At 55.2% G+C, this 25,556-nt stretch overlaps 1 protein-coding gene across 1 annotated transcript in view; it reads right to left on the bottom strand.

Annotated features, from left to right (window-relative positions):
- The window catches only part of FAM178B (family with sequence similarity 178 member B), an 81,618-nt gene that overhangs the window by 19,536 nt on the left and 36,526 nt on the right, over nt 1-25,556 (bottom strand). Inside the window, exons 7-11 of the mRNA XM_027128627.1 lie at nt 24,340-24,454; nt 19,883-19,976; nt 19,434-19,610; nt 19,086-19,183; nt 4,148-4,235 (exon numbers count right to left, since the gene is read on the bottom strand). Of these exons, the coding sequence (XP_026984428.1) occupies nt 4,148-4,235; nt 19,086-19,183; nt 19,434-19,610; nt 19,883-19,976; nt 24,340-24,454 (572 nt within the window). The remainder of the gene's footprint in view (nt 1-4,147; nt 4,236-19,085; nt 19,184-19,433; nt 19,611-19,882; nt 19,977-24,339; nt 24,455-25,556) is intronic.

Below are 25,556 nucleotides of genomic sequence, written 5' to 3'. Positions count from 1 at the left end.
TCTCTCCCATTCCACATCCCGCTGGCTGTATTTGGGAAATACACCTAGAATCTCACCACTGCTCGCCACCTGCGTGCGCCGCCATCTCCCCAGGCCAAACCACCATCAGCTGTTGCCAGGATTACTGCAATTGCCTCCTTCCACCCGCAACAGTCTAGTCTCAACACAGCAGCCAGTGTAATTGTAAAAAAAATTTAAAAATCAGATTATGTCCCTCCTCTTAATCAAAACCTTCCAGTGGCTCTCCACTTTGGCATGAAAGTCAAGCCCCCACCTGAGTCCCCACTTACCTCTGACCTCAGCTCCTCCTACCCACCCTCAGCCCTCTGCTCCAGCCACACCAGCCTCTCCTTTTGCCTCCAACCTGAGAGGCCTTTGCCTGCCCCAGTGCCTTTGTACCGGCTGTTCCCTCTGCCCGGAATGCTCTTCCCCAAGAAACCTGCGTGGCTCCTTTAGGTCGGTGCTCAAATGTCCCCTTCTCTGTTCACCCCTATAAAACAGCATCCCCCCAACACTCCCCCTCCTCTTTATCTGGCATTATTTTTCTCCATAGCACTTATCACCATCTGGAATGCCAAAGATTTACTTCTCTCTTGGTGCCTGTGTCTGTCTCTGCTGAGTTTCATGAGGGGAGGAGACTGAATGAACGCTGTTCAGGGTTGTATCTTCAGTGCCCTGAGCCGTGTCTGGAGCACACTAGTGCCTTGGGGCCAAAACCCTGCTGTTTCTGGGATATTCCCATGATCTGCAGGAACAACACGAAGGAAGCAGTTTGAACCTGAGGCTCTCCTGGAAGATGCAAGCCTTGGGGCTGCTGCATCCCGACCACCTACAGAAGTCCTGTCCCTCAAATTCAGTTCTTCAGCACCTGCTCCTGGGGCCTCCGGCTGCAGTCTGCGATGGAGAACCAAGCGATCCAGGCATCAGGGACTCCTCCTGCCCAGCGGTGCCCTGAGAACCCGCTGCCTGGGCACTCACCCCAGATCCTCTCCTTCGACGAGCCAATTCTCAACCACTGAAGTCCCCTTCACGGTAAATCAATTGCTAAGGTTTATCAAGCACTTATGCATGGATGAAGGAAGGGCCGGCCCTTGTCCTCCTATCTGCCAGCCAGGACCAAAGCTCAAGGGACCAGCCGGGCACCTCAGCTGAAGCAGCAGGTGTGGTCCAGGCCGTCACCACAACAGGATCCAAGGAAGGGGCTGGAGAAGCAGAGACGGCACACTGCAGGGGTCCCAGGCACCTGGGTTTGCATCCTGGCTCCACGGCTTTCCCACTGTGCGACCCTGAGAAGTCTCCTAACCGTGCCTGCCTCCGTTTCCCCATCTGTCCCGCACCGGGGCTCAGCCATGCTCTGCAGCACGTTAGAGCCACCACTTCGGGTGGGATGTAACGGGTGGAAAGGAAGAAGTGCTCCAGGCACAGAGCCACGTGCAGAGGGTGGCTGGGCTAGCCCGCGAGGAGGGCCCAGGCAGCCACGTGGTCGAGGAGGTGTGGGGAAAGCGGGGCGTGGGGGCTTGACGTGGGCGGCTGCAGGGCCAAGGTGGTCCTCTGAAGGCGTGTCTCATAAGGAGCCGCCCGGCAGGCCTGACTGGAAAGGGGAGCGTCTGCGGCCCAGAGACCTGGCAGGAGGCCGTGCAGCAGCCGCGGGCTTGCAGTGGGGACAGGGAAGCACATCAGGAGGACAGCGGGCAGGCTAGAGCCGCCCGTCTGCCCCTCGAGTCGCCGCGGGTCTGGCGCAGCTTTGCCTGGCCCGCCTGCTGCCTCTCTCCTTCCTGCGGCACGAGCACTGACGCGCCCTTCGAGACCTGGCTCGGGACGGCTCTGGAAGCCACTTCGCTGCCCTCGGGCAGAGTCAGTCACGGGGCCCTCGGCCTGCCTCTCTCACGCTCACACCCTCTCCTCCGAGGTCGTCTCCCGGTGCAGAGCCTGGCACACAGGAGGCGCTAGGCTGGGGTCTCACGAACGCACGGCAGGCACGCGGGCAGGTGGGTGACAGGTGTGGTGGGACGGCCCTGGAGCTGGGACCCACAAGGGCAGGGCTGGACTCCACGCCAGACGGCTGGGAGCTCCCAGGCCAGCTCTCCCTGGGGGAGGCATCCTCCCGCCCCGCCCCCACCAGCCCCGCTCACTCGCCTCCCCTCCAGGTCCCCGGCAGGCCAGACCACCCAGCTCTTCCCCAGCACCACTCCCCTCGCCACTCTCTGGCCCTCATCACGCTCCCCGCAGCCTCCCCTGCGTAGGCTCTGGCTAATAAAAAACAAATCAAAACAAAACCCCAAGCCTTGAACTGACCCTCATGCTCGAGCCAGCCTGTGTTTTCCTGATCGCTGCCAAGCGCTGCCGGACAGACGGCGGCGACCCCCACCCACCACGTGCAGCCAGTCCTGCCTTTCCTGATCTCGACACTCTGGCCTCTCACCTCCGCTCTGCTGACATGTGTTGGGTTCTCCGAGGAGCTCGGTGGCCGCACTCGGGTCAACACCAAAGCCTGTCTACCAGGCTGCCCCCACCCCGGGAGCCTCCTGGGATCCCTCTGTCTTGTCCTCGCTGGTGCATCTCTGCCTGCCCCGCCCCTAACCGTTTGGCCCCTCTGTTCTCTTTCTCGCAGAGATGTTCTGTCATCAGGCTCTCACCTTTGTGAAGTGACCCCTGAGCAGGCCACCCTCCCCTCCTGCCCTCCCAAGGTCTCTGCCTGGGGAACCTTCCTTTGCACACCCGGGAACTCAACCTTGGGTTCCTTCGGCCCACACGTGTGTGCTGAGGTCCTGTGTGTGTCAGGTACTGTGCTAGGAGCTGACGGGCAGTAGTGAGCAGAAACCATTTGGGCCCTGCACTCAAGGAGCTGCTGATGCTGTGTGTGTGTGTGTGTGTGTCTGTGTGTGTGTGTGTGTGTGTCTGTGTGTGTGTGTGTGTGTGTGTGTGTGTCTGTGTGTGTGTACACAGACCCTGAACAAATAAAAATATATCAGGAGGTGAGCACCGTGAATACTTTCAGAGTGTGCTGGTGCCAGGGCACTTTTTGGACTGGGTGGTCAGCAAAGGCCTCCTGCGGAAGGTGACACTTCAGCTGGAACTGGGGTGAGAAGACACTCACGCCGTCCTAAGTCTTGGGGAAAGCATGGAAGGCCGAGGGGGCAGCCGGGGCAAAGCCAGGCCGGGCCTGCTCAGATGAGCCAACCCAAGCGGTCACCTTTCTGAGCTCCCGCCCTGCGATCGTGGCCTCTCAGACTCAGCCATGTGGTCCACCAGCCCCAGAAGCGTCCAGAACATCCTCTCAGCGCTCTGGCCGCGGGCTTGCCCCGTGGACCTCCAGCGACTAGAGACGCAGCCTTTCGCCAGGACTGCCTTGCCTGTCTCGTGCTGTAGAACTAGACGGCTCAGCTGCACCCAGCAGCTCTTCTGGGGTTCCAGGGAGACCCTTGGGGTGGGGGGAGGCCGGTGAGAGCATTCTCAAGCCCCCTGCCACCCGCCCTTGGGCTGGCTGTGACCCATGCTGCCCCCAGGGCCCCTGAACTACTGCTCTCTGAGCTGCAAGGAGGTTGCAGTCGGAGCTTTTTGGAGAGCAGAGGGTGGAGGAAAGAAGACACTTCCTCCCCTGCTGCCCCAAGAATGCCTGACATGGGGCAGAAGGGTCACTGGGGGCGAGCAGTGTTAATTTAGTAGTGTTCGTTTTCACCTTTGTTGTTTTTCCACCTATAAAAAGTTATATAAGCAGGGGCTGGGGAGGAGGGAATGGGAGTTGTGTTCAGCGGATTCAGACTTTCTGTCCGGGAGGATGAAACAGTTCTGGAGGTGGATGGTGGCAGTGGTTGCACAAGACCGTGGAGCTGCACACTTCAAAACGGTCAGAACTCTGCCCTCAGAACTGTTAAGACGGTAAAAAAAAAAAGTTACAATGGTAAATTTTATGTTATGTATATTTTACCGCAATATTTTGAAAAAGTAATACCTGCTCCCAGCTGACTGCTCTATCCTCAGGGCCGAGCACAGAGTAGGCGTGCAAAAAGTAACCGTCGAATGCAAGGATGTGAGCAGAAAATTCAGACCCACCTGGACTCCGCCGGCCTGAGGCTCCCAACCTTCGGGAAAAGAAGCGGGAGGAGCCGGCCGGGCTTCCCCAGCGGATGCTGAGGCAGAGACTCACCTGGGCCTTCTCTTGCCAGAGAGGGAGCGTCCCTTGCTGGTCCAGCAGCCGGGCAATGATCACGAGGCTGAGCTGGCGTCGAAGCTGCCTGTGAGAGAAGGGGCGAGAGAGACTGAAGGGGTGTACCACCCTGGGGGGGGGGGATTGAAGTCCCCAGGGTGGGTGCAAGGAGGGGCAGGACACACACCGAGACGTGAACAGGGGAGAGCCACGTAGGGAACTTTGGCTTTCTCCTCTGGTTTACAGCGTTTATTATTTATTTTAGAAGTAATAAAACATGCAAGATGGGAAAGTTTAAAAATAAGCAAAAAGAAAAAAGTTATTTTTTAAAAGAAGCGGTAACTTCAGAGGCTAGCATGGTGGTATTTACCGGCTTAGTGTTTTCCTCTATATATTTGTGCTACACAGAGATCGGGACCATTCAACCTCCTTTGCAGAGACCGTCGCCTTTCCTTTCCCTTGCAGCATCATGAGCTTTCAGCCCATGCAGGGTGGTGGAAGGTGGGTGACCGGGGCTTGGTGAGGCCAAGTTTTGTTCTTGTTTTTTTCAGCCAGCATCCAGTGACTTTCTTTTGGAGAAACCCTCACCCACCACACCCGGCCCAAATCCCGGCTCCCAGGGTGGGCACGTGCGCCAGGCCTGGCCCATCAGTCCCTGTGTTTGAGCCACTGAGAGGTGGCCTCGGGGTCTTGGCTGGAGCTACCAGTAGAGCGTGTGCCTTTCCAGCAGGACCACTGATCAGGTGGGAGGTGACCCCACTGTCGCTGGTGGCCATCCTGCCTCTTTGTGGGGCAGTCTGGAGAATGCAACAAGCAGAGATAGAGCCCTGACAACACCCAGAGCCTGCCCTGCCTGAAGCCTCCGGCCCCCGGGCCCGTGCGGTCAGTGGGTTGGTTGGCTCAGCTGATGAAGTCCCTTTGGCTTCTTCAGTCAGTCTGAGCTGGGCTCCTAAGTCTAGCACCAAACAGTCCTAACTGATTCACTCAGGATGGAGCTGGTGTCTCCACTCTTCAGGAGTAAAGACCTCTAATGGGGATTTTAGACGCTAATGTTTGTGGCTCTGATTTTCATGGGTCCTTGAGGGCTGGAGTGAGTAAAAAGAAGAGAGGAGGGTAGTAGAGACTAGAGGACAGGGCTAGGGGTGGCAGTGGCCAGGAGAGGCTGGAGAGGGGCGATGGGAGAAGGGGTGGAGGGTTACATCTTCCTCGAGGCTTCACACACTTGTTGCTCCCATGGACAGCAGAAGGCAGCCCCTGGCACGGACTCTGATGTGGCCCACAGTCGCTGATTCCCGCGGAAAGCCACCACCAGGGGAAGCAAAGGAGAGGTTCTGAAGCCGGCGGAAACTGAAGGAACACGAAGGACACCACGTGGGCTGAAGCGGCTCCGTAGAGGAGAAATGCTCTCTGGTAACAACACTGCTGGAGGGTCCCCACGGGCGCCCCTACCCCCATCCTTGGGACGACTCCACGGGGAAACAAAGGACAGGACATCGGGGACAGGCAGCCCTCGGAAATGATGTTTCCCTAAGGAAGTACCTGGGGGAAGCAGGACTGAGCCCCGCCTGAGCGGTGCTGAAGGCGCCCCTGCAAGTTCCCCAGGGCCTGTGGCTGCCGTGGCCTCACGTGGGTGCAGGAGGGGATCCCAGTTGGTGGGGAACGGAGGTGGGAATGGCCTTCTCCAAGCCAGGAGGGTAGGTGGTACCTGAAGCAGGGGCCTTGTTGATCTTATTCAAGGAAATCAGAGGAATCAACAAGGCAAGAGGCTCTTGATTAAAAAAAAAAAGGGAAAAACGCAGCATCAGACAGCAGCATCACATACTAGAAGGGTAAACACGAGAAAGAGGGGAGACGCTCCCACACAGCCGGCAGGGACACGGATGCATACACCTACCTCGGCCAACTGCCTGGCGAGACCTACTAAAGATAAAGATGTTCGTGTGCCCGCCCCACGGCCCGGCAGTCCTAATCCTGGGCACACACGTACGGCGTACGAGAAAAGAGAGGGGGAAGAGCAGCGCCGATCCGCCACTAGAATGGAGAGAGGGACTGGGCTCCACTCACGCATCTCAAGCCCACGCGGAACGATTACGGATGAGCCACGACTCCATCCGGCAGCACGGGGGAGCCTCACAGGGCTGTGTGAGAGAAGCCAGTTCCAACAGAACACACGTGTGTGATTTCACTAACACTAAGTACAGAAACGGGGATACGTGGCAGGGGTCGGGTGGCGGGCAGGCTCTGCTCACGTCTCATTTCTTCTTCTTCCTTTTCTTTTCATTCGGCCGTACCATGTGGCTAGCAGGAACCTTAGTTCCCCAACCAGGGACTGAACCTGGGCCCTGGCAGTGAAAGCGCCGCGTCCTAACCACTGGACCGCCAGGGAATTCCCTCATTTCTTGATCTGGGTGCTAGTTTTACATGTGTTCGACCTGTGGAAACCCACTGAGCACACACTTACGGTCTGTGTTCTGTTTGTATGTTGCAGTTCGATAAAACTATTACTTAAAGAAGAAGTTCAGCTGGGGGGTGGTAAGGATTGCCTGACTTAGCCAATAAAAATACAGGATGCCAGTTAAATTTGAACTTCCTATAGATAAAGAACAATTTTTTTTAGCCTGAGTTTCTCCCATGTGATCTTTGTATTTTATCTGGCCACCCTGGGAGGGGCCGGCCATCCCCTTCCATTCTGGACCGGTGACCTCGGTTCCCTTTCTGCAGAGCGCCCCAGCTTTCCCACCCACCCTCCGAGTCCTGGGGAGAGGCAGCCCCATCTGGACTGCGTCACGGGACAGAACACGGGAGCCCTCATCCGGCGCCCCACCCGCGTATCTCCCTGGGCTCCCACCGCCAGAACCTGCTCTCCAGCTGTTCCCCGGGAGCCCCAGCAGCAGCTGGGCCAGGAGCAAGGGGAGGGGGCGGGCGGGGGGAGGTAGACGGCCCCTCCAAGCCGAGCTGCTGCTCCAACGAGAGAACTTGCAGCCGGAGTCCCCAGTCCAGCATCTGGGCTTCATTAATCCATACCCGGGCCTTGGGGAGCGCTGTTACCCGCAGCGGGTACGGAGTGGCCGACCCGGGGGTGGGGTGCTGGCAGGCCGGCAAAGCAGAGCCGGGGGTGGTTCCAGAAGGGAAGAGGTGGGCCGGGTGGGTCAGGACAGAGCTGCTGTCCAGAAAGAAATAGAAGACAAGCATCAGAAGGAGCACCGAGGGGGCGAGTGGATGAAAAGAAACCACATCTGAGGGCGGCGCGCTCCCTGCCTGCCCACTGCCTTTCATCCTGACCGCCCTCCCTGCCTTCTACACACAGTCCCCTGCCCTCTCAGCTCCCACTGGGACACAGGGAGAGGCAACAGGACCACTTTTTCATTCCACACTGAGAACTTACTCTACAGAGGGGAAGGAGCAAAGACTCACCCCAAACACCACCCACACTGTGCAGGGGGCAAGCAGGGGGGCCCGTGGCCCGGCTGAGGTTGGCCCCGGGCCGTCCTCCCCCAGAAGCTGCCCAAGCCCACCCGGCGAGGCCCCCCCGGAACTCAAACCAGGCGAACACAGGAGGATGCAGAAGCCCCTGGAGCCATGCCAGTCAGTGTCATATAAGGCAACAGGCTCCAGCCCTCTGAAATCACACCAGGCCAGGCCTCTGCCTCAGTCCTGCCCCGCCACCCTGACGGGCCGCTGTAAGACCAGGACACCGGATCCGCACTCAGAGGGCCTAAGGCGCTGGGAAATTGGGAAATGACTTTTCCAAACCAACAGCAGAGCCGGGAAGTGGAGCGCAGGCGCTCTGCTCCCCAGCCCCCAGCCTCCAGCTCCTGCAAGGGGCAGCCTGTGGGTGCTCTGAGGACCGCAAAGGCACCTGCCAGCTCGGGTCATCAGGGTGTCAGGACAACCACGCAGGTCACCGCAGTCCCTCTGGAGGGGAACTGGGCTCTGCTGAGGTTGAACTACTCTAAGAGGCCACCAGGCATCTGGCCAAAGGCGTGAACGGCCTTTTCCATGTCTCTAGGGCAGCTCAGGAAGCAACGGCAGAGGCCTGTTCCGCCATGGAAATGCCGCCCAACACCCTGCCCCAGGGCGTCTGCCCGGCTTGCCGCTCCCGGGCTGTCCACGCCGCCTCTCAGGCATCACGACCGTCTCTCATGCCACCCGTCCCTCAGTCCTTCCCTGGAGTCTCCTATCTTGCACGTGAGCATGTGCCACCTGGGCAGGAAGAACAAGGAGCTGGGCTCAGAGGTCAGGGTGAACTCTCCGGCCGTCTGCCCAGTCATCCCCACACCCGCTGGGACGCTCACAAGTGTGGGCACACACAGTGCAGACAGGAAGAGACGGTGGGATTCAGACAGCCTCAGATCCACACGGTGGGGTCCCACCAGGCAACGTGAAGGAACCATCTACCGGTCCCACCGGTACCCATGTTCAAAGCCCGGCACAACACACCTACGGGAGAGAAGCTGGGGAAGTGGTTTTCTTTGCAGAGGGAATGCCTGGGAGGGGCCCAGGGTCCTTCTGGGGAGCAGGTGACATTCTGGCCTGTGATGCAGTGGTGGTTGCACAGACGCCTGGCAAAGTGTACAGTGTCCACCTCTAATGTGTCCTCTCCTGCATGCATAGTATAACCAAATAAAAAGGTTACTACTGCTCAGTAAATACAGTTCATGTAGACGATCACAACCAACTTCCCTCCTCCCATCTCCCTTCCTCCCTCCCTCCCTCTCTCTCTGCTATTATGAGGAAACCCACAGACCACTACGCTTAAGATACCTTAAAAGTCACCCTGTCTCACGTCCTGGTACCCACATATCCGTCCGTTTAATTAGGGCCTTCGTGTACTGGAAGGAAGTCGCCGAACTTCCCATGGCTACCCCTCCCCCAGTGCAACAGCTACTCTTTTCTATCCTTTGGAATCTTTTTGCCATTCTGGTTGGTTCTTATGAAGTGCCTCAGGGTTGCTGACATACCCGTCAAGTGAGGCGCTCAGAGCTGAGGCTGACACTCATTTTAGGGGCAGCCTCGAGATGCTACGCCGTTGACAGATTGGGCCCAAAGTTAGTTCACACGTCTGGCCGTCAAATCCCATTTCCCAGATCCTGTTCTTAATTGTGCAGCTGGGCCTCTCTTTCCCAATCAGCCCATCATTATGGTCTGCTGAGATGTTCCGGCATCTTCAATTTGCTGTCAGTTACATTTATGTTATGTGTGAACTTGACCATTGTTCTATTAATGGCCTCGTCCAAGACCCAGGGTCTGCGCTGGCCAACCTGTCAGTGAAGACGGAACTCTGGGTGGTCGCCTGGGCCTGCCCTCCAGGCCAATTCTGATGGCTAGCAGCACTTCTGGGTGACGAGCCCATCTAAGTTGACATCGCTCAGCCCACGTTTCTTTATGTTGTCACAAGATACGACGATCGTTTCCGTCAAAGGCCCTACAAAACCCAGACAGCCCTCTCCAGAGTACCCTTCTGGTTAGCCTGTCAAAAACGAAATGAGGCTAGTCTGGTATGATTTATTCTTAGGAATCCTAGAAAGCAGCGCTTCCTTTTCTATGTATGTGCTCACAAGCTATCCCCTGGGGAGTTCTGTTGAGGGACACATCAAGTCTGCAGCACTGAGTGAAGAAAGCACCTTCTGCACCCTCCCTCCCCATGCCCCGGGAGCTCCCGCACCCCCCCTCCCCCGCCCCCGAGGTCTCTGCAGAGTGAGGGCACTCCACCTGCACGTCGCCCAGGACAGACTTGAGACATCCTTTGGCGGGAGGGGACCTCAACTCATTTCACACAGCTGGATGCTGTCCTACTGTCTCCCCCCCATATCTTAGGCTGCAATCCCCTTTGATCAATATTTGAGTCCAGATGAAAAATTATGCTCCTCGACAAGGAAGACAGAAGCAAAACAGGAATTACGTGGTGGTGTTCTCTCCTCATCAGTGTTAACGTTTCCCCACCAGCCCAGAACAGCACTCCTCACTTCAAAAATAACTACACAGGGGACTTCCCTGGCAGTCCAGTGGTTAGGACTCCGCGCTTCCACTGCAGGGAACATAGGTTCCACCCCGGAACCTATGGTCGGGGAACTAAGATCCCACATACCTCGCGGTGTGGCCAAAAGAAAAAAAAAAAAAAAAAGGAAAAATTACACAGAAGCCCCTTCTACGGGCCTTAGCTTTTCCCACCAATACTGTCACTGGTCTGTGCTATTTCTCCATTTGCCTTGCTCATGTCCCTTTCTTTCCCTCTTCCATATCTTTCAAGATCAGAGATCATGCATGAGCTCTGAGTGCAGCCCCTGCACCTCTAGATACTTCCTGCATTTTTCCTCATTGGGTCCATTTGCAAACCACGTTCAAAGTTTTATTGCAGGATCTCTCTAGCCCCCCTGAGCCATTTTTCTTTTTGGAATCTGCTACTAAAAAGTTCTCTCTCTCGCTACTCTTTTTGAAATCTGCCCTCCAGAAGCAAGCACTCCACAAGCATGCTCTCCAAGCCCCTCCTCCGTGCCAGGGTCCAAGGACCCAGCGAGCAAAGTCACAGCTCTTGTCCTCACGGCGCTCACAGCCCAAGGGGTCAGCAAGGGGCAACAACAACCAGGGCTTTGCATCTGGAGGTCTCTCCGAAGAGGAGATGCCTCATCTGAGCCTAGTCTTGGGGGTGAGGAAATGTCAACCAGGCAAAGAGGAGGAAGAAGATAGGGGAAGAGGCTCCTCTAGGAAGAGGGGACAGACGTTGAAAAGTTCAAGACAAATGCTCATCACGGGTTTGGGTAGCCGCACGGTTTTGGGATATGGCTGGAGTGTGGAAGCCTGTGCGGGGACGTGGCGGGGAGAAGGCAGGCTTGGGAAAGTACGCACGAAAGCCCTCGTACACCAGGCTGTGCTGTTTGAATTTCATCCTGAGCACAGAAGCCTGAAGGATTTTAAACAGAGGAGTGACAGGGCCAGATGTACATTAGAAGGAAGAGGCCACCGCTGGACACAGTGGGGATGGGTCACACGGGAGAGAGCCTGGAAGGAGCCAGCTCTGGCTCCCTGGCAGACGTCCAGGGGTGCTGTCCTGAGAGCCTGAGCTGCCGTGGCACCGGAGGGTGATGTGGAGAGGTAACTGTCGTGGGAGATGGGGACGCCTGAAGGGACAGAAGGTGCCCACAGACCACCCCGCCCCCAGGCTTCAGGCCACGGGCAGATGCCATCACAGGGCCATGGAAGGCAGGAGGAGGTGGTCCCCCTTGGAAGACAGTGACTTCTGTTTCACATGTGCTGAATTTGAAATGCTTCCCACTCGGATCTGGTGCTGAGCAGAAAAGTCTGGCCAGAGGTACTGACTCGGGAGCCCCTGGCGCGAAGTTGGGGTTGAAGCCATGGAAGTGGCTGAGATGGGGTCCTGGGTGGAGTCCCAAGGAGCTGGACTCTGAAACGGAGATGAGTGTGCATGGCATTTATGGCAGGAGTGGGGTATAAGGGTGCTCTTGGCATCACTCCTATCAGGGTCGTGGAGGAAGCAGGTCTGGGCCGGGGGCAAGCCAGGCTGCGATGCAGTCACCGCAAAGACCTCAGCCGACCCTGCAAGGGGCTCTGGAGCCGGCAGGGTCCCCGTCTCTCAGAGACATGCAGGGTTGAGGCAGCGGCAGCCCTTTGTACCCCCAGCCCCGGGCTGCTCCCAAGGAAGGGGCCCAGCCAACCTCCCGCAGAGGCAAGCTCGAAGCTCCCAGCAGCTGGGGGGAGGCACCCGAGTCCTGCAAGGGGGCAGTGTGGACAGAGCCCCGCCCAGAAAGCCCCCCGAGGCTGTGCCAAGGGACCAGAGAGGAGAGGCTGGGGCAGGACCCTGAGGCCAACCAAAGCTCAGGGAGAAGCGGCGGGGCCACCGAGGATGGCGCCTGAGGGGGAGGGGCCTGAGGAGGGGAGGGTACCAGGAAAACCACACCGTGCAGCCAGCCAAGGCGAAAATGGGAAGCTTGCACACGAGGACAGGCCATTAGGTCACTGGTGACAGAGCGCTTTAGGAGGACTGGGCTGGCGCCTCTACTCCCACAGCCCCCCGCCCCCCCACAGCCACTCATAAAGGGGAGCGAGCGTCTGCTCAGCCACCAGCCCGGTCACGAGGGAGGAGCAGGGGGACCCTCGGCCGTCCTCCCAGCTCCAGCCGTGGTCCCTTGACCCCTGGACATGACTTTCCTCTTGCCTCTTGTTCCTCCAGATTTTGAACCCTTCTGAAATCTTGAGGGTCTGGGGCCTTGGTGGACTCCTTCTAGAATATTCTGGACTTGTCCATCTCCAGAGGCCCAATTGCCTCTTTTCTCAGGTGAGAACTCCCTCTGAGACACTCTGAGCTCTGAAGAACCCCCGTGTCCAGGGTGGGCAGGGTTTGGACAAGGAGAAGGAGAGAGCTGGGGGTGGAGAGCCTGGACGGCAGCAGGAGCTGCAGGAAGGGGTGGGTGGAGATGGAACTGCCGTTTGAAAGTAGGAGACACACAGAGCACATTTCTTTGCTGACAGAAAGAGCCAGTAGAGAATAAAAAGCTGAAGGTATAAGGACGAGCAAGGATGATGCAGAAGGAAGGTTCTGGAAAAGGCAGGACTGTTGAGATCCTGAATGTGGAGGAGGGATCAGGAGGAAAGGCGGGGGTGAGAGCTGTGGGTCCACGGGGCGTGTGTGCGGGGGCAGCAGTCATCCTGTGGAGAGAGAAGGGGCCCCGCTCTTTGCTGGGAGGGCAGAGGTGTCTCCAGCAGGAAGCCTGGTGGAGCCTGGAATCTGCTGAGGGCCCCCAGGAGGCTGGCTGGCAACTCAGGGCGGCTCCTGGGCAGCCTGAAGGGGTCAGGGGCCGAGGGGGGGGGAACCAGGGAATGTGGTAGCACCACGCCACGTGGCCATGCAGTTTTCAGGGTGGGCAGATCTGAAGAACACGCAGGAAGGGAGGTAACAGTGGAGCGAGGGACCCAGGAAACGAAGCCGGAAGAGGCTGATGGGCTGGGAGAAGATGAACCGGTCCGGGGCCTTGCACGGACCCTCTGCCCACCCAGGGCGGCAGCGTGGAACCCAGAGGGAAGCGAGGAGGGCTCCGGGGAGCTCTGGTGTGCCCGCACCTGTCACTACTCTCATCCCTGGGGCAAACACCTGGTGACTTTGAAGGCTGCTTTCTCCCAGGGCTGCCTGCTCCTCCCTCGTGACCAGGAATCCGCTTAAGCTGGTGTCACTTCCCCTCTACTTCCAGGGCCACGGTGAGGCAGCACCCGTGGGACATTTAATAAACTTTCGCAGGCAGTGAAGGAGGGTCCCGAGCCTGGGAACATCAGCTTTCAGTGGCAGCTCCCTCCCGAAAGGGCCCGTGGGAGCTGCCGCAGGGGCTTGCGCAGACATGCGCTCTCCCTAGCAGCTCCTGGAGCCACCCCAGAGGGGCAGAGTCCCAAGACAGACTTTCCTCCAAGAGCCTCCTCTTCCCATTGGCCCCATTTCAGGTGCTTTGCTCTAGTCTGTACTTTGATTTTTCACGGTTACGCTCAACTTCGCCTTACAGTGCATCCCTTGAAGTCTTGGTCAACCAGGTGGGGAGGGGGGGCGGGCATCACACCCGTGTTGGCGGGGGTTCTCGCTCTGTGCTTAACCAGTCGGCAGGCAGGCAGACGAAGAAAGTGGCAGCCCATCGTACAACAACACGCCCTCCTTCCTGGGGTCAGTCTGGGCACTGAGCCCAGTGGGGCAGCCACCAGCAAGGGGAGAACAAGGCCACCACCACGGGGACGCTGTGGAGGGGGCAGCTAACTAAAGAGCACAGTGAATACAGTGCAGCTGTGAAAAAGCATTAGAAGCTCTTTCCGGTCCAGTTTGGAACAGCTGCCAAAACCTACGCTGAAGTGGAAAGAAGGGCGGCGAGGACAAGCCAGAAGCACAGATGAGAACTGGGGACAAGGCTAGGTGGTACAGGCACGGGGGAGGGGGAGGGGCGGGGGTTCAAGAGGTGCCCCTTGGTGCCTTTTGAATTTTGTTCTGAGGGCTTTATCTATGTAGAAAAAGAAATGAAATTTCTAAGTAAATGAATGCATACCCTCCATCCCTACGACGAGCCCTCTTTCCCAGCAACGGGTCTCGGCAGGAGGTTTTACCCTAGTTGGTGTCTGTTTGAAAGCAGGTGAGGCCGGTCCATTATATTCACTATGAGCATTTAAGGAGCATCTGCCGGGGGCCCTCGAGCTATAAGAAAGATACCCTCGGAAAGACACTGGTTCCTGATATCACAGTTTGGCTAACAGATGAACAATGTCATAAATTTAGGATATGACACAGGTAGTTTCAAATCTGTTGGGGAATGATGGATTACTAAGACAGAAGAAAATTGGTGTTGGGTCACTGGCTCTTTGGAGGTGGAAAAAATCAGGTTAGATCTCTGTCTCATACCTACAAAAAAGAGATTCCAGATGGGATTAAGAGCCAAGAGAAACAGAGTTATGTAAGTACTGAAAGAAATGAGAACACAATATTTTTATGCTCTTGGGGGTGGGGGAGGCCTTCCTTTTCAAGATAGAAAGATTCAATTACAATCAACTCTCTGTACTATCCATGTACCTTTTCTGTGAATCTGAATCTATTCTGAAATTAAAAGTTTATTGAAGGGACTTCCCTGGTGGCTCAGTGGTTAAGAATCCTCCTGCCAATGCAGGGGACACGGGTTCGAGCCCTGGTCCGGGAAGATCACACATGCCGCAGAGCAACTGATCTCGTGCGCCACAACTACTGAGCCTGCACTCTAGAGCCCGCAAGCCACAACTACTGAGGCCCACGTGCCTGAAGCCTGTGCTCCACAACAAGAGAAGCCACCGCAATGTGAAGCCCGCGCACTGCAACGAAGAGTGGCTCCCGCTCGCCGCAACTAGAGAAAGCCTGCGCGCAGCAACAAAGACCCAACAGAGCCAAAAATAAATTAAAAAAAAAAAAGTTTATTGAAAAAGGGAAAAAAAATCAGTTCACGGAAGGATATACACCAAGTTTTAAAAAGGACAATTTACAGACTTAGGAGAAAACACGGTGTCCAAAATGTAATAAGTTGCTTATAAATCAATATAATTAAGAAGAAGATAAATTACCTGATAGCAAAATGGGTGAGATATCAAGAGGTAATTTACACCAAGAGAAACACAAAAGGCCAATAAACATAGGAAAAGATTCTCAATTTCACTGGCAATCAGGGAAATGAAAATTAGAACCACAGGAAGAGATTTTTCACTTACCAGATTAATTAAAACTTAAGAACAAAATTGAGACTACATGGTGTTAATGAGAATGTGGAGAAACAGGCATTTTCATGTCTGTTATTGATTAGCGCGGCTTCTTTTGTGGAGGCCAAATTTTATGTATACATACTTTAGGACTGCAATTTCTTTTTTTTTTTTTTTTTGTGGTACGCGGGCCTCTCACTGTTGGGGCCTCTCCTGCTGCGGAGCACAGGCTCCGGACGCGCAGGCTCAGCGGCCATGGCTCACGGGCCCAGCCGCTCCGCGGCATGCGGGATCCTCCCGGACCGGGGCACGAACCCGTGTCCCCTGCATCGGCAGGCGGACTCCCAACCACTGCGCCACCAGGGAAGCCCAGGACTAATATTTCAAAGAACTTATCTTATAGAAATATTTGGATAGATGCACAAAGCTTGTATATTGGACAAATCTCCAGAACAGGGGACTGGCTGCATGCACGCTAGGGAATACTATGCAGCTATGGAAAAGAATGAGGCTCATCTCACACACACACACACACATATGTGCAGGCACGCCTCGGAGATATTACAAGTTTGGTTCCAGACCACCACAATAAAGCAAGTATTACAATAAAGCAAGTCACATGAATTTTTTGATTTCCCAGTGCATGTAAAAGTTGCGTTTAAACCTACAGACTGGGAGAAAATATTTGCAAGCGATGCGACTGACAAGGGCCTAATTTCCAAAATATACAAACGGCTCCTACCGTTTAGCAGTAACAAAAAAAACAAACAACCCAATCGAAAAACGGGCAGAAGACCTAAACAGAGATTTCTCCAAAGAATCTCCAAAGGAGACATACAGATGGCCAAGAGGCACATGCAAAGATGCCCATCGTCGCTAATTACTAGAGAAATGCAAATCAGAACTACAACGGGGTACCACCTCACACTGGTCAGAACGGCCATCGTTAAAAAGTCTACAAATAATAAATGCTGGAGAGGGTGTGGAGAAAAGGGAACCCTCCTGCATGGGTGGTGGGAAGGTAAGTTGCTGCAGCCACTATGGAAAAGGGTATGGAGGTTCCTCAAAAAACTAAAAATAGAACTACCATGTAACCTAGCAATCCCACTCCTGGGCATATACCCAGACAAAACTATAATTCGAAAAGATACATGCACCCCTATGTTCACAGCAGCACTATTTACAATAGCCAAGACATAGAAACAATATAAATGTCCATCGACAGAGGAATCGGTAAAGAAGATGTGGTACATATATACAATGGAATATTACTCAGCCATTAAAAAAATAATAAAATCATGCCATTTGCAGCAACATGGATGGACCTAAAGATTATCATACTAAGTGAAGTAGGTCAGAAAGAGAAAAACAAATACCATATGATATCACTTACATGTGAAATCTGAAATACGTATCTATAAAACATATCTACAAAATAAACATATCCACAAAAAAACCTGACTCACACACAGAGAACAGACTTGTGGTTGACAAAGGGGAGGGGTGGGAAAGGGAAGGATTGGGAGCTTGGGATTAGCAGATGTAAACTATTATATATAGAATGGATAAACAACAAGGTACTACTACACAGGAACTATATTCAATATCCTGTGATAAACCATAATAGAAAAGATTATGAAAAAGAAAATATATGTGTATAACTGAATCACTTTGCTGTACAGCAGAAATTAACCACAACATTGTAAATAAACTATACTTCAATAAAAAATTTTTAAAAGTTATGTTTACACTATACTGTAGTCTATTAAGTATGCAATAGCATTACGTCTGAAATAACAGTGTATATACCTTAATTAAAAAACACCTCGTTAAAAAATGCTAACCATCGTCTGAGCCTTCAGTGAGTCCTAATCTTTTCACAATAGTAACATCAAAGATCACGGACCACAGACCACCATCACAAACCTAATAATGAAAAAGTTTGCAATATTCTGAGAATTACTGAAATGTGACACAGAGACACGAAGTGAGCAAATGCTGCTGGAAAAATGGCGCTGACAGACTTGCTCGAGGCAGGGCTGCCACAAAGCTTCATTTGTAAAAAAACCCACAATATTTGTGCAGTGCCAGAAAGTGAAGAAGCACAGTGAAATGCGGTCTGCCTGCATTTATAAACATTTACATACATGTAAATACATATACATATAAAAGTACATAGAACAAATACAAATCACATGGCCTGGTTGGACCAAATGGGAAACTGGGGCTGGACCACATGGGGCCTTGGAGACCAAACTAAGGTGTTTGCACTTGGCCGTGCAGGCGACAGCAAGCAAGGCAAAGCAGAGAGGGGATAATCACATGTACCTGCAGAGCAAACAGCCTTTGAAGGAGGAGCCAGGGACAGAATGCCACTGCCACCATCCAGGTGAGAGATGGTGAGATGAAAGCAGGAGGGGGCGGGAAGGAGGTAGCTGATTTAAAGTGACCCAGACGAGGTCCCTGCTTTTGTGGAGCTGACACAGGCAACTAGAAGCCAAGATTTAGGATGTGGAAGGCAGAACGGACACGATTTCGGGATGAACAGGGATGATGAGGTGGGGACAGGAAAGCCCTCTAGGACTGCCATTTCCGACGCATGCATCACCTAAAGGTCTTAGACAGAGCTTCGAGAAGCCCAGTTCTTTCAAATACACAGCAAAAGCTTTCCTTTCAGGACTGTGGAAAGGCCTCCTCTCTTCCAGCCAGATGCATAGGAAAGAGATCGAGCTTCCCATCTTGGGCTTGAAGTTGAGCTCAGGATGTTTGCTGCGGACAGGAGTCTGAGCAGAACCCCAAGCCTGCTCCCAGAAGCTTCCCCTGGGGAGGGAGTTGCAGGAGGGTGGTCCCAGTGGAGAGTGACTGTGTGGGTACCTGTGAAGGGTCTTCCTGGAGGGGGTCCAGGACAGGTCTGGTTGGAAGGGTGGGAAGGGGTGTCATTCTAGGTGGGACGAGCTGCAGACGGAGGGCTGGAGAGGACAGGAGGGGACCTGGGGAGAGGTCTGCACAGGGAAGGGCAAGGGACTCCTTGCGGCTGTGGCCTCAAGTGGGAGAAGGAAGGAGGGGAGAGGGGAGAGACTGGGGCAGGTCCAGCAGCGAATGGGTCTTATCTCCCTGTGGGCTGAGTTTGTTTGTTCACCTCGTTCGTTCATTTGAAAAGAATTTACGAAGTGCCAACAGCATGCCAGGCACTGTTCTGGACGTGGGGTGATGTGGCAGTGACCCCAATAAGAGATCTGCTCTCCTGGAAGCGACAAGGAGGAGAGGCAGCCATGAACAAGGAAAAAATAGTAAGGTAACTTCTGGCAGAGATCAATACTGTCCAGAAAATAAAACAGCATGATGAATGGAGAGTTTGAGAGGGGGGTGGGAGCGGGGAGTGATCAAGAGACAACACACAGCTGAGGTCTGAATGACAGAAGGAACCCTCCCTCCACTGAGGACTGGGGAGGAGTCACAAAGAAGGGCAGGTGGGGATGCTGCAGGTCTGAGGCTAACTGTACGAGGTGACGGTTTAGCTAAGAAGACCGCGTTAAGAAAATGAGGCTTTTTTCCCTTTGTAATGAACTCATTCGTGAGCTGTATTTTTAGTTCTTTCTCCTGGGTTTTTGACATTGGGCGGGAGGGGGAGGTCTGTGGGGACCGATGGGGCAAACCGTGGATCGCTCACAGGGGTTGAGCACAGGCGCGGGGATAAGCCTCAGGTCAGGGGAGACAGAGGTGGAGAAGCACCCACCTGCTCCGGGGCGTCACGTCCAGGAAGAGCTGCACAAGCGCCAGCAGGTTGTGGTGGTGATCAGATGCCCGGCTCAGGGCACAGCACAGCTGCCGGAGCTGTGGGGACAGTGGGCATCAAGGCGGGCTGGGGGGGCGTGGCCCGCCTTCCACCCTGACCTCCCTACCAGCCCACTGCGGGGGGGTGGGGGTAGGGGTGGGGGGGATATCTGGAGAGTAAGAGGGTGGGTCGTGGAGGCCAGGTAAGGGAGGGAGCAGCGCTGTCTCCACCTGGGGCGCTCTAGGGGCCGTGAGAGAGCATTCGCGGTGAGGCTGGGGGCTTGGGCTCGGGCTCAGGGGTCCGCCATACCTTCCCCGGCCACTCCTGGATGCTGTCCAGGAGCAGAAGCAGGAGCTGCTGGAGGTCGGTCTTGGGCAGCAGGCGGAGCCCCACGTCCAAGCCGGCTCGGCACAGCAGCTCAATCAGGCCCAAGAGGCTCCCATCGGTGTAGGCCCCTGGCTGGGCCAGCACGCACAGCATCAGGAACTGGAGAGCAGAGAGAGCGCTAGGGCAGGGGTGCCTCCCTGGCACTGTGAGCCCTGGGCCCCGCTGGGAAGGAACTGAGAAAAATGGTGAGGTCTGGAGTCGAGGCCCCTGGGGTCGTCAGGGGCAGGCGCAGGCGCAGGCGTGGTGGGCGCGGGCTTCTGTGGCATCCCTCCTGGCCGTCGGCACGGTGCCTGCGATGGTGCTCAGCAGTGTTCACTGAACCGGATGCTGAATAGGTGTGGACTGCGAGCAGAGGGACGGGTGGGGCTCACCTTACAGATGTGGCTCAGGCTGCTGTCCAAGGCCGTCTCCTGGGGGGTGTCCTGCTGCTCAGTCCGGCTCAGGCTAGCCTCACTTTTAAGCTCGCTGAGGTGAGACAAAAACAAAGGAAAGGAAACTGGAGGAGATGGGCGCAAGGGGAGAAGTGAGGCAGAGAGGGAGGCCGCGCTTGCTGAAGAACAACAGAGAGCCTGTGGATGATCCATTCAGCCTGGGACCCTGATGCCCTGTGTGTGCTGGTCACCCACTGCTGCGTAACAAATGACCCCCAAATGCAGAGGCTTAAAAACAACAGATATGTATTATTCTGTGCAGTTTCTGAGGGTCAAGAATCCAGAGGCAGCGTGGAGGGGCGGGGAGGGGGGGCGCGTCTGGCTCTGGGTCTCTTGGGAGGATGCCCCCAAGACGTTGGTGGGGGCACTGCTGTCAGCTTAGGCTTGACTGGGCGGGAGGAGCTGCTTCCCAGCTCACTCAGGGGTCACTGGCCTCAGTCCTTGCCATGCAGGCCTCGCCACAGGGCTCTGCAACTTGCCCCGGCTTCCCCTGAAGCGAGTGACGTGAGAGAGAGGAGATGCCCGTCTGAGACGGAGGTTGCAGCCTTTCATAACCTAACCTTGGAGGTGACATCGCTTCTGCTGATTTCTCCAGGCCACACGGGCCAGCCTGACCTGGGGTGACAGAGAGCTGCACGAGGGGATGAATGCCAGGAGGTGCGGGGTCACTGGGGCCTCTTGGGGGCTGGCTCCCCAACGCTGCCGCTCCAGGAAGGCCTCCAGCTTTAGTTTTCTGGGACTTGGAAAACAGAAAATCATTCTCCACTGACCCCCAAAAGTCTTCCTTAAAAGCACTCTGTGTCCACACAGTTATGGTGAGTCTGCTCATGCGCTGAAAAGGACACTACTTTGTAGCTCACGTCAGGTTAGACTCCAAAGTATCTGCAAGTAAGGTGAAATCAGAGTATAAGTGGTCCTCGAGAACCCCTCCAAAGATGTCCCACTACCATGCTGTCCACGGACAAGCCCGGCATGGCCAGTTTTCCCCTAGAGAGGAAACAGCCTGGATGAAGTTAGAGGCCAGGGTCGTATTGAAAACACCCTCTTTAAAGACCAGAGTCACACTCAGGGTGGCGAGAGTCCTACAGGGAGAGAGGTACTAGCCGACAGCAGAGCCACACCACCCTCTGCACGAGCCTCACAGGCACATGCTCCCTGGAGGAGACACTGATCAGGGGCCCCCTCACTAAATGATGCTCTTTCTCTGGGCAAGTGTATATTGTTGGTTTCAAATAAGTGAGGTGACTGTATGACAACGCTCCCTTTGCTGTCTCTTCCACTCCTCCACTCTTACTAACTGGCCTGGAGTTCCTGATAACAGCGGACTCTCTATAAGTGAAGACGCCGATGATGACAACACCACTGTCAACAATAACAGCCTCCCGTGTAGCCCCCCCGCCCCCGGCCACGGTTCCCAAAGGCTCTGCTCTTCTTTACTTCTTGGTGCTGCTTCTCAGAGGGGGAAAAAAGAAACCCACCTCTAGGCACCCGGGAAATTGGTGTCAACAAACCAAAGTTGGGAGGGGGTGCGGGACAGGATTGGGATCAGACATTCTTCCAGGTCTTAGCATTTATTAGAGCCAGAGTACGAATGGGTAAGGCTGGCGCTCACGCATCTGGGCACACGCTGGACCTGCGTCAGTGTGTGCAGGGGAGTTCTGGTTTGTACCAGCCCGTGAGCACGCACGGGGCCATGCAAGCATGGGTGGGAATGTTTTCAGATCTCCCGAAGGGTGGGGGCAGCCTCAGAGCCGACTTTGTGACTCTGCCCAAGAGGAGCGGGCTTTCAGACAGTTTGGTGCTGCCAGAGGGAGGAGGAGTGTAGAAAACGTGCGCTGGTGATGCGTCTTCTCAGAGCTGGGCAGGGGAAGTGTGGCTATGACAAGAGGCCTCTCCTTGCTGGGAAGGAAGGCCAGCCTTCCCAAGTGGACAGGGGAACAGCCTCCCCTGTGCCACCTCTGCTGGGAACAGCAGGAAACAAATCAGGGTCCTCGTCCCCGGCCTGCCTTTCTGAGGCTCGACTGGGACGTCGGCATCGTGACTGCTGTTCTGGGACGCGGCATCAGCTCATCCCCAGGCCTCCACCTCGGAGAAGAGGAATTCACAGCCTAATAAGCCCACTCCTCTCCCAGAGGACTCAGCAGGTGAAGGGCAAGTTGAGGGTCCCACTGCCAGACTCCACCTGCAAAGCAGCTTCATCCCACCCCCGCCTCCCAGCCTCAACACAGGCTTGGCCAACAGCCAGGAGCTGGAGTTTGGGCTGCAATGACATTGTTCTACACTCTTAAGAGAAGTATGTCAGCTTCTCTATTTGTTTTCCCCTATTACTGTTGGAAAAAAATAATAAAGTGACCCTCTGCACCTTCTCTGAGGGAAGACTGTAAGGGAAGCTACAAGCACTGCCGCCACCATAACCGAGAGCCCAGCAGTGTGTCAGGTGCCCCACCACGGGGGCTGCAGGCCGGGTGCTCTCCTCAGGCCTGCACCGCCAAACCAAACCAGACCCGTCATCTGGGCTCTGCGAGACCGAGGTCAATGCAATGAAGAGGAATAGATGCCGAGCATCTAATAGATGCCGAGCATCTAATAGATGCTGTCCACTTGGCAGACATCAGACGATGTGCATATGGTCCAGCAGCAGCAGGGCTGTTCCCTTCTGGAAGGAAATCCTGAAGCATTCAATGAGACGGTGATGAGTTTTAAGGAAATCTGAGATTAGGAACAACTGGTGAAAGACCTGTCTTTCTCACAGCAACGAGCAAGCCAGCCAAGCTAAGCCGTGCGCCCACGTGTGCCCTCATTTCCAGTCTTGGCCACTGCAAGGCTTGTGGGTGCCCCAGAGGAGCCCCAGGGCACCTGTTCGGCCAGCGGAGCCTTAGATGGTGACATCCCAAGAGGTCAACAGAGAAGCACCCGACGTGGAACCAACTGACACGGGACGAGCCTCCGAGGAGGACGATAGAGAGAAGACTGCCTGCCCTGAAGATTCTCTTGTGGCCCATGTAACCGTGAAGGACGCCACACCCTTGGTGGAAGAGATACCAGAATGTTCTTGGTGTTCCCTGAATAGTCTAGAGCAGGGGTCCCCAAGCCCCAGGCCGGTACAGGTCCGAGGCCTGTTAGGAACCGGGCTGCACAGCAGGGGGTGAGCAGCAGGCCAGCGCGCAAAGCTTCATCTCCCGCTCCCTGTCACCCACGGCAGGCTGGCACACGGCAGGGTATTTGCAGCACAGCAAGTGTGGTTTGGTCTGGTTTGCTTTGGCAGACAATTACCAAACACAGTCGTGGAACAGGTTCTTGAGAAAGCTTTGGCCTTCCCCTAGAGAAACATCCGCCCACCACGGCGCCCTGAGGGCTTGTCGGCAGGCGCAGCCTGTCTGGGGTTCTCAAACCAGCTGCTCAAAGAACTCTCAACAGAGAGTTTGGATGTGCCGTAACTGACACCTTTACAACCCATTCACCCAACACGAGTCGTCTATGTATCGTCCGGCTCTGTCCCTAGAGGGTGGAGACAAATTAGCATCGCTGCCCAGGGCACAAAGGGGGCACCCATGACACAAAGTGGAGCACTGTGGAAATTACATGTAAAATTGTGCCTTGCTGGCCATGAGCTGATATTAGGTAATGTGCCAGGAGGGGCTTGGAGACAGACCAAAGAGATTGGGACGCGTCTTAGGAGAGGAGGGGCGGCGAGAGCTGAGTCAGGAAGGGGCGGGAACAAATGCCAGTCAGAGCAGCAAGACTCAGCCGTGCCTGGCTTGGCTCGTCCCTGCCTCGAGGCTGCGTCACACGCCGTTCATTCGTGGTGCGCAACCGTACTCAGGGGTACCTGTGTGCTGGGATTCCCTCAGACTCTGTGCTTCGCCGTTTGGGCTAGAGCCTGAGCTTGGTAACTTCTTATTTTTAACCTCAAAAAATGCACATAATTTGGGAGTTCCCTGGTGGCCGAGTGGTTAGGACTCCGGGCTTTCACTGCTGTGGCCCGGGTTCAATCCCTGGTCGGGGAACTGAGATCCCACAAGCCGCACAGCATGGCCAAAAAAAAGCACATAATTTAAAATAATCATCAGAGGAAATCTTTCCTTTCTCTAACTTGTAAAATGCTTACTGAGCCAAGGCTGGATACCACCAACAATAATGAAAATGGAGCTCTGTAATGAACGGCCAGGCGTATTACATCTACAGAAAAGAAAATACTTTAGTGTTTCCTAGCATGGATATATGGTTAGAAGAGTCTATTTGTGGGGTAATATTTTGTTTTGTTTTGTTTTTTTACATTTTTCCTGAGGTGTCATTGGTACTACACATATTTAATGTACACGATTTGATGGGTTTGAACTGCTTTCAGTGGCTGTGGACCGCATGAGGAAGGACACCGAGGTGGGGGAGGTACTCACCTCCCATCGCGCTGGAGGGGCCCTGGGGGCTGCAAAGCAGGGCTGTGGGTACCCAGGCTGTGGAACGCGGCCGTGACCTCTTGCAGCGAGGGGCACCACAAGCTCGTGTCCGCATCTGTCAGGCCAAGGAAGGGCAGGGGGTTAGGGAGGGCACAGCAGGACAGGCCGCACTGCGCCCACAAGCGGGGCTGGTAGCCCCATCCTCGGGCAGCACGGGTGTTATCTGGAGCTGTGAAGACGCCAGTGGTTTCAGATACTTGCTGGCGCTTTGGGAACCTGGACATTCATTCTCCCGTCTTCAAGCTATGGCCATCTTGACGTGCAAGGGACCGGGGAGGACGGCACACTGACCATCTCCACCAGGCAGCCATTGGGGCACTGAGCTGCCCCGAGCTGAGCCAGATGCCAAGTCCTGAACCAGAGGCCTCCAGACAGCAAGACTCAGGAGACACCAGGCTCCGCGGCCCTGGGCTCTCTGCCACCAAGGGCTGAGGCCAGCTCTGCACCTACTGCGGACTCAGCAGCGCCTTGGCGGCAACGTCTGGGCACTCCCAGGTCCACCGTCCCTGCCAGGGCCCCTCCTTGCAGCCCAGGACGCATCTTCTCAGCAAGCTCGAGCTTCGAGGACATTCTCTCTTAACAAGACGTGAACGATACTCTGACCACATCAGCAAAGGGGAAAAACCTTACAGACTGAGGGCCTTTTCTCCTGTCAGGCTATTTAAGGATATTTTCTGAACCGGGAGAACAGAGAAATAACAGGCAACGCAGTGGAGCGTATTTCCCAGAGACGGCTGCACCTCCGCAGCCCGCTCCACGCGTTCTCCTGCACTGCGGCGTCCACAGCCTCATCGAGGGGCAGCGCCCACGTCTCCACCCTCTCACCCCTCCACATCATCTTATGTACTGACTTGACTGCTTCTTGTTTGTCTTTCCCCATTAGAATGTAAATTCCATAAGGACAGGGACTACATCTGTGCTGTTCACCCCTGCACACCCAGAGCCTAGAGGAGTGGCCAGTGTGTGGAGGGAGCTGATGGATGGACGGATGGATGACGAATGAATGATGAATGAATGAACACATGAATGGAGAGCATCCTACACAAACCTGACCAAGCAGTACATGACTAAGAGGGAAACTGGAAAAACGTCACAAGCTGGCAGTGCTGAGAAGGCAAATGAGGGATCTGACAGCGGGTGAGTTGTGGGAATCAAGA

Source organism: Aethalodelphis obliquidens, unplaced genomic scaffold (genome assembly GCF_003676395.1).
Source record: "Aethalodelphis obliquidens isolate GAN/ISIS:26980383/991018 unplaced genomic scaffold, ASM367639v1 scaffold35, whole genome shotgun sequence".
NCBI classification, from domain to species: domain Eukaryota; kingdom Metazoa; phylum Chordata; class Mammalia; order Artiodactyla; family Delphinidae; genus Aethalodelphis; species Aethalodelphis obliquidens.
Note: the sequence above shows the minus strand (reverse complement) of the source record. Positions and strands in the feature narration are given on the sequence as shown.